This window comes from Electrophorus electricus, chromosome 8 (assembly GCF_041902795.1).
Source record: "Electrophorus electricus isolate QZ-2024a chromosome 8, ASM4190279v1, whole genome shotgun sequence".
Taxonomy (NCBI): domain Eukaryota; kingdom Metazoa; phylum Chordata; class Actinopteri; order Gymnotiformes; family Gymnotidae; genus Electrophorus; species Electrophorus electricus.
The window spans coordinates 30,135,592-30,147,676 of NC_137504.1; the positions used below are offsets into that span (position 1 = coordinate 30,135,592).

The following is a 12,085-nucleotide window of genomic DNA, read 5'->3' on the forward strand; positions in this document are numbered from 1 at the left end:
GACCAGGTTAGCATTAAGCAGATGAGGTCATGGTAGCCGGCTGACACCAATTTTCATTCATTGTTGGCCATGTTCGTGTCAGTATTCCACTAACGGGATCTTAAGCCATTTTATGCCCCCCCCTCTGCTGGGCTGCATGTCTTGGCAAGTCTGAGGCCTTCCCTCCCTTGAGTAAAAAAACATTTAAAAGAACCCCCAAAATGACAGCCAGCAGAGCTGTGTGTGCTACGAGCAGTATACTGATATGAGTTTTTAAGGTGTTCTTAAGTAAGCCACCGTGGGGCTCCAGAAACTTCCCATGTCGACATCGGTTACAGAGCCAATCCAGTCACTGGTTACTTTATGTTTGTTATGTTCTGCCCAGCTCCCAACCTTCCTGAACCAGAAATCAAGTACACCGAATCCCTGTTCAGTGCTGCTTGAGCTGGGATAAAAATCTGGCTCGTCTAGGGGTCCTTGAGGAGCGAGTTAGGAAACACTGTTTTAGTGTGTTCTGTATCCACTTTGCAGATAGTTCATGGCCAACTTGGACAAAAGCCAAAAAAAAAGAATAAATGACAGACATAAAAGTCTTAGTTTAATTCTTCCACCTGCAGATGGAGTTTTTAATGCTGTTCTCACTGAGGTTCTACTCATGGCAGTAGCACAGTGTTATGGCCCAGTCTGGGTTGAATCTGTAGCAGGGGTGGTAGAGGTGTACCAGTGTAAGTGGGGGTCAGTCTGTTCAGCTCATCCTCCTGCATGTAAATGCTGTGTTTTCCCCTCTTCCCCACAGCTTCAGCCTCTTGATGAGCATGGCGTGTCAGCATAATTATGAAGTGAAGTTTATTATTCTAGACCCTTGTGTCGGTGTTTCGGGCTCTGCATAGGTGGGGGTTGTTGACGGTGCTGGGCTGCACTTGCTCAGTTCAAAGCCAAAACAGTGTGTGTCAGCTCTGCTGTTCTTGCGCTGCCTGGCAGGGGTGCAGGGTGTAAGGGGCCTCATGTAGCCTGTGCCTGCTCCGTCTCAGACAATTAAGTCCAGGAATGGGGTATGTAAAAAGACTGTTCTCAAATAGCAGTTCTAACACTAAACATTTGAGCTTGGGATACGTGTGGGCCCAGGGTTTTGAGAGAAAACATTTTTCCCTCAAAATGTATGTTTTTGAGAGAGACAAAGTTTTATATTTCAAAGGGATAATATATTGAGCATAATGTATGAAAAGTCTCTTCAGGCCATGTATGTATATGATGGAGAAGAGACTGTTGCCAGACTGACATGCAAACATGTTAGAGTGTGAATGTGGCGCCACTGTTTAGCGGTCTGTTTTAGAGACCGTCGTGTTTAGACAGCGTAGCAACAGAGACGCTGTCCTTTTGTTTGTCTGCAGGGTTCTGCGTGCAAATGCATAGCAGATAGCATCTCAAAATAGAGACAGGAGACGGGGCTGAACACAATGGTCCTCACTGTCTTTGCTAGCCCTAGCACGTTCCTGAACAGGGGAAAATTCGTGTGTCTGTGTTTGATCCGACGAGGATCCGGAGGAAGGGTTGACCTGATAAGGTGATGTTGCACGACATCACTACAACACAGACAGATTTAGTGAGGCCACCCATCAGTACAGATATTATCAGAGCCAGAATTCCATCAGCCAAATCTGGAAATGAGACACTGCCTTAGCAGGCCGACACTTGAACTGTACATATAATTATACTACCTTCCTAGAGAGACTTGGGGGGGGGGGGGGGGGGAAACACCATTTTTCACCATGCCTGATCTCTACTCTTCCATCCATACTGTATAGACATTATACCCATAAACCCAATGACCAGTGTCACCTATCACCTTGCCCTTTAAGTAAGCACCCAGTCGTGATTGTGTGAGTGATGACAGCTGGTTTGCCTATGAATTCAAGGAGGCTGAACATTAGCGTGAGGAGCAGGACGATGCGGCTCAGCGGGACCCTCCAGGTGTCTGCCTGCTCGCCGGCGAGGCCACCTTGTGCTCTGCCAAGCTTTGGGATTTTACAGCCAAGCCCTTTGGCTGGTGACTATGTCGGGACTGCAGGCCTTGGCCTGGCTGACTGTAGCTGGTGTGGAGTTGAAAGTAGTGGTGGTTGTAGTGGTGGTGGGGTACAAAGCAGGGGGAAAAGGTCTTAAAATCATAGTTGTCGTCTCAGTGTGGCCATAACTATGATTCATGCTCCAGTAACTTCTATGAACACTGCTTTCTATTTATTCCCTCATCTCTGGCCTTGCAGATCAATGTCCTATTCATAACATTGCCCCTGATGGCAGAAGTCCTGTCTTTTTCTTTCTTTTCTTTCATTTTAGCCTTATAGAAGGTAAGTCTTTCTCATTCTTAAGTTGTCTTTTTCTCCTTTTGAAACTTTATACTATATGAAAGGTGTTTTTTAATGTATTCCTTTTTCTCTGTCTCTGTCTTTCTGAGTGTTTAGATTAAATGTACTCCCTGAAGTCGAGAGTAACAGAAGGCTACATTTAGAGTAGGCAGAGAGGGACAACAAGGAAAGAAGGTGAACATTTTTCCCTTCCCCTGAGACACAAAAGAGGGTTTCTCAGCGAATGGGTTGCCTCTACTCTTATCTCCCAGTATGAGTTCCGGTTGGGCTGTACTTTTTTTTTTTTTAAAGCTGTTTTTGCCATCAGTACATTACAGCTACTTTCAGGTCTCAAAGCATTTCTATTTTTTTCTACTGTACATTTTTCTACTGTATTTCTTGCATAAAATGAATCTTATTAATTTTTTTTAAAACTTGGAGAATATTGAAGAGGGCTTTGTGGGATTGGAGGAGGCTGAGATATCTAGCAGGGCATAGTGCTTCTTTGTTGATGGAAGCTAAGAGCCTAAGGTGTGTGAATATTCAGTTGGGACATTATACACTTTGGTCCTCTAATGCAGATCTCTCCATCCCCAAATTTAGACTGGTGTCTGTAAGAGGCAGATCCTTTAGTGTCATGGCCCCAAAACTATGGAACACTTTACCTCAATCTCTCAGTCTCTGCTCCACACTCTCCTCCTTCAAATCTCAACATAAAACATACCTCTTCTCCCAACGCTTTTCATAACCTCTTTTCTTATCTGTATTTGTTAATTATTGTGTTGTCAATTTGTGTCAATTTTATTTGTTTACTTATTTATTTTATTTTTACATTTTTTCCCCCGATATCATTGTAAAGCAACCTTGTGTCTATGAAAGGTGCTATATAAATTGAACTTAATAATAATAATAATAATAATAATAATAATAATAATAATAATATTGGGACCCGTGAGGACAGACTAGTGTGAGCAGTGAGGGGAACCTATGCTGTATTGATGTTTTGCAGCTTAGGGTGTTGGTGGAAGAATTGCTTAAGTCGGTGGTGATAAAATATGGACTGAAAGTGGGATGAGATCTTGCGTTCAAAATCACTGCTCTTTCACAACATGAGCCTTTGTTCCTGTGACTCGGTTAAACAGTCCCTACGGTGGCCCCTGATTGGGCGGCTACCCTGCTGCTCTGCCAGGAACACAACGGCTCAGCAGAGACTTAACAAGCTGGTGGAGACCATCGCCTGGCAGAGAAATGCCCCTGTGTCTCAGCCCCCCCCCCCCCCCCCCCCAAAAAAAACCAAAAAACAAAAACAACACAGAATAAACTGACTTGAATTCTGCCTGGGGTTGATTTTCATTTGATTGTCATCTCCAAACTACTACTGCTGTGTTTATGTGCCCCTGGTAACATAGATAGCTTTTACATCCTGGCTTGGTGTGAATGTATACCTTTGTGTTGTACCTAAAAGACCACGAAACATTGATGGTTAATTCTAGTAAACAGTGATTAAATGTAATATAACCAAGAATTTGCCAAAAATGTCCACACTGTAATTCAATTTATATCCATGGTTAGGGGGGTTATTCTGTGCTAAAAACAAAAGACACACAAAATGATTGAGTGCCTATAATAATGGCACAACACCTCAAGCTGAAAAAAAATGTTAATAGTAGTATTATTTCGTTACATAGATTGTAACCACTTCCGATTAATCACTGGGGAAAAGCCTGCCTTATAACAGATGCTTTCTCTAGTGTGCCTCACCTAATCACATTATCATAATGGTGACTAATGTATTAAAACTGATGTCTGATGTTTTCATCTTCAGGAAGTAGGCTGTCAGGTACCAGTGCCACCTCGAGCTTGCTGGGGCAGGATATGGCAACTTTAGGGTATTGCTTTTTTTTTTTGTTGTTTACATTTTTTTTTCTTAATGGTATAGTGTTTCTTATGTGCTGCACATCAGTATTCTGTTGTGGGTGGTTTCTCCACCTTAGTTTATGTCACTGACGTCCTGATGTCTGAGCTTCTTGCGCGATTTCTTGGTTCTTGCCAGTGTAGTTCAGATATTATTACCCTACGCGGAGGTCGATGCCCTTGCCAGTTCTTTTCTTTTTCTTTTTTTTCTTTGCTTTCAGCACAGACCAATTTACATGGGAAGTGTTCGTTTAATTTCACATCATAATTCCTCACAAAGATACTTTTTTAGAACAAAGGCTGGTACTGTGCGGCAGTCGCTGCCTTTGCCAAAATCGTCTCCGTGTTTTTCCATCTGTGTCCCATCCCGTTGTTGTTGTCTCTCCCCATCCACCCCCCCCCCCCCCCCCCCCCCCCGGAATGATGGGGGGAACCTGAGCTGTGTGTGTGTGAGCTTTGGTTTACGCTAGACTACCAGCAAAGGGAACAAAGGCAGATTATGGTAAGATGGAGGGTTGGGGGGGGTTGGGGGAGAGAGAGAGAACGAGAGAGAGTTGGATAGATAGAGATATCATCCTGGTCCACACTTAACACCTATACCATGCTCATGTAAGATACCAGTAGTCTACAGTGCCATTCATAACATTTGCAACAAACATAATTTATTATTTGATTTCATTGCATAGTTTTACATTTGCACTGAACCAATTTATATAATGTTAACAAGCACATTCTCCAATTTTAGAAAAAGGATATTTATATACATTTTAATTTTTACAATGCGGAAATGACAGTTGCTTCATTACTGCAGATAGAAGAAAGCTTTGAATATGTAGTCTTGACTAGTCTCTTGGTCCTCTTGGAAGTCTACTTTTGCTGTTTGTCCACATGGTGCTAGAGGTGGGCCAGTGAAAGTCAAGAAAATAATTGTAAACCTGATCAAACAGCACAGAAAGCAGAGCAAAACAGTAATAAACATCTTCCCAACCTTAAGCTTAGCAATATCAACTGTTTGCACTATTAAAAGGAAAGAGAGAAGTGGTGAGTGTAGTGACCATACAAGTTGGCTATGGAATACCTTCACCGCTTGTAGTGGGAATTCTCATACTAAAAAGTGCTGTAATTTCTAAATGGTAAAACTAAACAGTTTACAAATCTGAAAATGTACACATTAAACACATGTGACTCATTTAATTACAAATTTAAAACAAATTAAAAGCAGAAGCAAATAATAAATTATAGCTTTGTTTTAAATATTATGGAATGCATTGTATTTATTTTTTAATGTAATGTCAAATTTAAAAGAATAAAGAAATCGGTACCAACTCCCTGCTGGTATGTAAAATGTGTCGCTTTGGTAAAAAAATTATTAATACATTTTCTGGCCTGCATAATTAGCAGTTTAAACAATGCAATTAATTTAAGACAACATATAATGAGCTTGTGACAGAGTATTTATACGGGTCAGTGATTTGCTTAACAGGGATGTGCTGTAGCCACTGCTTTGGCTTCACCTGCTAGGTTGGCGCAGAAGCGTACAGAGCGATGGCCCTCCATCACAAAGGCGTCCCGGTCATGCGGTCCAGGCACTCGGCTGCGGTCTGGAGCCAAACTATCCCCACGAAACCTATAAAGAACTCTGGCTGAGTGAGATGCCACCTGATTCCTCCAGCCGTCCGCGCCGTATTAATAGGAGTCATTAGGTCCTCATGACTTGCTGGCGATCCAGTGCCATGGTGGGCAGAGCCAGAAAAGTGGCGGTGCGGGGCTGGGGGCGGGTTGGTTAAGGCTCGCCAATTTATTTTGATAAGCCAATAATGGCTGGCATCTTTCATGCTGTCAGGATTGCGTTTTTAGCGCACAAGTGACCTGGTCACGGGCTCATGCTTTTTGTGTGTCACATTGTTTGAATACAAAGGCCAGTTGTCAATTTTGCTCTGCAAGTGCCTGATGCTTCACAATGCACAGAGACATTCAAGAGTGACTGTTTTGGATCGGCACTGGCTGCGATTCCTTGTTTTACATCCTGTCGACTAAATTGGCTAGTATTTGCATGTCTATTGGTGGTCGGTTTATAGCCCTGGTTAGAATGTGCAGGCTTTGCACACAGGGTGTCCGTTTGAGTGCTGCATGAGGTTCATCTCTAAAATAAAGTGGAAAATGATCCCTACTTGGCGTACAAGTGATTTTCCATCAAGTATAGATGCCCTTCGTAGATGAATGACTCCATCACCGACCACTCCTTGTCTGTTAATCAGAGAAAGTATCCATCTGCTGAAACCTAATGAAGGGACGACAGGCATGTACTCACGGAGTGGGCAAGTGTCCCATTTGAGTGCACTGGAGGTGGGAATGCAGGACTGTGTGATGATCATGGGAATGCATGAAAATATGAGGTCTTTAAAGACTGCAAGGCGTCATCACAATTTGCTAGAAGCTGGCCTGTGCTCTGGTCTGCTTCTCCCCACCACTTTGATGACTGCTCTGGGCAGTGATTGGCTGTCACTCAAGCGAACACATGTCTGTCCAGAGAGCTGCGGTCGAATGACGGATCAAACCTCAGTGGGGAATTCTATCTGAGTGTTGTTGTTTTTTTTTCTCCCCCTCAGTGGTGAAAAATGTAGATTTTTTTCTTTAATGGTCAAAGTTGCAGGGATTTAAAAACAAATTTTTCTGTAAATATGTTTTTTATGGAGCATCCAGTTGTAGGAGAGTAAATGGAGCAAATTGAGCTCAACGGCCTCTGCCATTTATATTCATACAGTGTTTGCTTTCCTTGGCGCTGTGTGCAGTGTTCACGGCTTTGGCCTGCCTGACTGGGTACTGCCGTCCGCTGCCAGAGTGGCAGTGTGATGAGCCTCTGCTGCTCCCAACCCGCTAACGCTTGCATCGGGCTCATTCATGATCGTCGCCCTCTCACGGCAACAACTAGAGCCAGCAGTGTCACTCTCCACCTCCGGTGCTTTGGTCTATGGACCTCTGAGCGTTTTTGTGCCACAAATTATAGCCCTCAGGACTCTGCCCATTTCTTCACTTTTGGGTGTTAACATGATGGTTGCATGTGTCTGTATTTCAGATTTATGACCAGCTTCTGTCTTCCTTATCAATGTAGTTGACAGCAAAGTTTTCCTTCATTATTTATAAATCCCATTTGCCTTGTAAGACCATGCTTTGTTTATACACGTGGCTTATAGTCATAATTTGAAGCAGGTTTTAACGATTGGATCAGCCAAGGCCATTTCCGAAGAACACCTCAAGGTTTCTCTTAATCTTCCAGCTTGGTCCTGCTCCTCGTGCCACGTGGACAGTGTTGTCCAGGCCACGTCTCCTTAATGAGACCATAGAGAAGATCCAGGAAGAAAGTGCAGAGCGTGGTTGGCAGAGAGGCTTTCAAGTCCTACATTTGTAACTTTGACTGATTGCCCTTGTAGATGCAGTTTCCCTGCCTTTATTTTTACCCTATTCACTAAGCACGAAGAATAGGCTCTTTCACGGCCGAGCGGCGGATGCTTGTGGTAGGGGGCTCAAAGAGCCTCTCTCAGACACTTCTCAGCCCAAACAAAAACAGAAGGGAAAATTAATCATATTTCATTTATCAGAGCAGGAAACTGACCACCCACGGCGTAAAAACAGCATAAAATTGTGAGAATCGATCCTCATTTGATTGTTTTTTTTTCTCCCCCTGCAAGAATGAGAAGTATGTGGCCCGCTCCCTTAGTGCACTAGCTGAAGGCTCAGTTTAAGGGCTAATGAATCCCCACCACAAGTGGTTCAGGGTACTCCGTTCCGTGCTTAGCATGAGAATGACGCAGAGGGGTCGGGCGATGTAGCACAGGTGCTGATCCCCTCACCTCCGACCTCGACTGGGGCAGTGCCAGCAGGTACTAAATGGGGGTAAAAAAGAGGCTACAACAGCCCTGAGGATGAACCTTCAGGTTTGTATTTGGGATGAGAGAGGGATTCATATGGAAATGACATCGGTGGCACTGCACAAAAGAAGATGTGGCAGATGGAGAATCACTGTAGAGTGGGGAAATCTGAGACAACTCGCTTCTGCCTACGGTTTTAATGACACCACTATGTTGAGAAAAACGTCATGGCCTGAGGGCATATTTTAGCACACTCGTACACACAAAGCAGTATTGCTTGACCTGGAAAAAAAAAAAAAAAAAAAAAAAACTCCAGTAGGCAGAGGGATGTAAAAACGCTGCTTGGTTTATGACCACTAGATGGGAACAGCAGGCTTCTGTGCCCTGGAGTGGTTTTATGGATACCTGAGCATTCACAGATGTTGCAAAATTACATACATTCTTTAAAACACTGTCAAGTAAAGGAAATATATCTGGTTTAATGAACTAAAATGTATAATATTGATTAATGTTGCTTTAATTATTGTTATTTTTTAATGTTGTAATGAAAGAGTATACATTTTATACTTCGTTAACAACCCAGCTTAGTTGATCCCATGAGTGACAGCTGTCCAATATTTGCTGTAATTTTAATTAAATAGAACCAGTTCCAATCAAACTACGAAGTATAGTCAGGTTATCCAGCATTTCAACCTCGGTCCAGTGTATTGCACCATCTAGCTATTTTCAACTCAGTTTTGCATATTATTTGGCTTATAAATGAATTCCCTGACAATCCTTGGCCATGAAGAGAAAGTGACTGTATGCCTAGAATATTTTGGATGAGCGCTGCGTCCAGGGAGGAGCTTGTCGCTTCGATACCTTACTCCCACCCAGCGTTTGAGGATACAGCTACGGGAGAGGAGAAAGTTTAGTCTTGCCATGCGCTCTACTGCGAGAGCGTGACAAAGTTTCGACGCATGGATAATGTACACTAAAACGGCGTGGGACACACATTATTTGTTCGTAAGATCCAGGAACGCCGCAGTTGTAACGGATAAAACGCATACAACGTCGAATGTAAAAAGCAACACATGCGTATCGATAGAGGGAAAAGTTTAATATGCGTTACCGGTACACGGCTTGTTTTCGGTTTGACATTCAACGAACGGAGTACTTACCGTTGTAAATAAATATAGTGAGATCTTTTTGTGTGAAAGTCGCGCCTGGGAACCTCGTGGAGCCAATTTTGGATTAAATGACGTAGGTTGTGGATGTTTTACCCAAAATATTATTGTTATTACTGCGCAACTTTATCCTATCTTTGAAAATGGACCTTTGTTTTAAACCTGACAGACTATGAAAAAGGTTTTTGCCTAATATGCATGGATAGAATGATCTACTGATTTATTTTATTATGTGGAGGACTTTATAAACTACTTTGTCTACTAATGATTGCTGTGGAATGCTTTAATTCAGTGTCATTATTATGGCCTATTACGTGAAGATTGTGATATTATTGTGGTGCCAGCTAATTGATGTTGCATCATTACTGGAGATCGGAGCTTATGATATTGAGCGAGGCAGACCAGTGAAATGTGAACCCATTACCATTCCCATGTGCCAAGGCATAGGCTACAACATGACGCGAATGCCTAACTTCATGAAGTATGAAAGTCAGGAGGAGGCAAGCATCAAACTGAACGAATTCGACCCCTTGGTGAAGTATGGCTGTGATGTGCACCTCCGTTTCTTCCTGTGTTCCCTTTACGTCCCCATGTGCACGGACCAGGTGTCCACAACTATTCCGGCTTGCCGTGCTATGTGTGAGCAGGCACGGCAGAAGTGCTCTCCCATCATGGAGAAGTTCAGTTTCAGTTGGCCAGACTCCTTGGATTGTTCAAAGCTACCCACCAACAACGATCCTAATGCACTGTGCATCGAGGCTCCGGAGAATGACACCATGCCCGAGACAAAAAAAGGGGAGGGTATGCTCCCAGTGCCCACACGGCCCAGGCAGCCTGGTGGTGGGAGCGGGCGATTAGCTGGCAGCGGGTCCTGTGAGAACCAGGAGAAGTTCCAGTATGTGGAGAAGAGTGAATCGTGTGCCCCCAGATGTTCCCCCATGGTAGATGTGTTCTGGTCTCGACAAGACAAGGACTTCGCCTTCATCTGGATGGCTGTGTGGTCTGTCCTGTGCTTCATCTCCACGGCCTTCACTGTCCTTACCTTCCTCCTGGACCCCCAGCGGTTCCAGTACCCCGAGAGACCCATCATCTTCCTCTCCATGTGCTACAATGTCTACTCCGTGGCTTTTATCATCCGCTCTGTGGCCGGTGCCGAGAACATCGCCTGCGACAGGGAGAATGGGCAGCTGTATATTATACAAGAGGGCTTGGAGAGTACTGGCTGCACCATAGTCTTCCTCATCCTCTATTACTTTGGCATGGCTAGCTCTATCTGGTGGGTGATTCTCACATTGACCTGGTTCCTGGCAGCTGGCAGAAAATGGGGCCATGAGGCCATCGAGGCACATGGAAGCTACTTCCACATGGTCGCCTGGGGTGTCCCTGCTATGAAGACCATAGTCATCCTAACCATGCGCAAAGTGGCAGGAGACGAGCTGACTGGACTGTGCTATGTGGGCAGCATGGACAACGGTGCCCTGACTGGCTTTGTTCTCGTCCCCCTCTCCTGTTACCTGGTCGTGGGCACCTCGTTCATTCTGACTGGCTTTGTAGCTTTGTTCCACATCCGCAAGATCATGAAGACAGGAGGCACCAACACAGAAAAGCTGGAGAAGCTCATGGTTAAGATCGGGGTCTTCTCCATTCTTTACACAGTGCCCGCCACCTGTGTGATCATCTGCTACGTCTATGAGAGGCTCAACATGGACTACTGGAAGTTCCGAGCCCTGGAGACCAAGTGCGTCTCATTCCCTGGCCGCAGGACAGAGGACTGCTCCCTGGATTCCTCAGTGCCCAACGTGGCTGTGTTCATGCTAAAGATCTTCATGTCCCTGGTGGTGGGCATCACTAGCGGTGTCTGGGTGTGGAGTTCCAAGACTCTGCAGACATGGCAGGGCCTGTGCGCTAGGAAGCTGTCGATGCGGCCCACCCGCAAGCCCTGCCCCGATGTTGGCTGCCACTGCCACTACAAAGCAGCTGCGGCGACAGTGCATCATACGATCAAAATGGACCCATACACAGACAGCCCCACGTGTGTCTGAGACTGCACCTGTGTGCAAAGGAAAGTGTTTGGTTGGGGGGGTGGTCTGCTATGGCCGTGCCGAGACCAAACAGACAACGTGACCCAGCGGGAAGCTCGGGTGGGACCATAGGACAAGTTGCTACACCTGTCAGTGGCACCATTTGTCAGGATTCAGGCAGGACACACGCATGCACATTTCCTTAATGGGAAAGACTGTAGCACAACATTCTGTGGCACTTAGGTTCCTGCAAGTGTAAATTCAGACATTTATGTATAATCCCCCAGCAAATGTTTATTTATTAAGACTATTTAAATGTCTTAGATCTGGTAGGTTTGTACGGAATTGTACATAAGAGCAGATATTAAGCAAAGTTGGATTTAAGGGATTTGAAAGTATGGCAGATTCATAATTTTTTTTGGACAGAAGAATAATAAAACTATATTTTTCACAAAGTCCTTGTAAAAGTTTATTTATTGGCACATATTTTAGGGGGAAAATGGCATGCAGTAAATTTCTTAAAGTTATGTGTAAAGAGGGTCTCTGCATGCTCTGTTACCCCAAGTGGAAATGAGTTTTGGGTGCTTTCTCAAAATTCTTATTTTGTTAGCACTTCTGGAGGAAATGGATTTTGGCATTGCTAGAGAGACAGAGAGAATGAGCATACTTGTAGTGCAAAACCACACTGAATCTAAGCAAAAAGATCATATTTCTCATAAGTGTGGTGGAAAGTAGTTTCTGAATGATCCCAAATTCCAAATGAATACAGTTGGTACACCAATACAGTTCAATAA

At 44.3% G+C, this 12,085-nt stretch overlaps 1 protein-coding gene across 1 annotated transcript; it reads left to right on the forward strand.

The window, feature by feature from the left end:
* The first annotated feature begins 8,984 nt into the window (after nt 1–8,984).
* Nucleotides 8,985–11,746, forward strand: fzd9a (frizzled class receptor 9a). The gene has a single exon (XM_026995941.3). It carries the CDS (start codon nt 9,573–9,575, stop codon nt 11,310–11,312), a length of 1,740 nt encoding a protein of 579 aa, XP_026851742.1. The 5' UTR covers nt 8,985–9,572; the 3' UTR covers nt 11,313–11,746.
* The last annotated feature ends 339 nt before the right edge of the window (nt 11,747–12,085 follow it).

What these genes read in the sequence shown, in the direction of transcription:
- fzd9a (XM_026995941.3), top strand. Translation starts at nt 9,573, where the DNA reads ATGGCCTATTACGTGAAGATTGTGATATTATTGTGGTGCCAGCTAATT.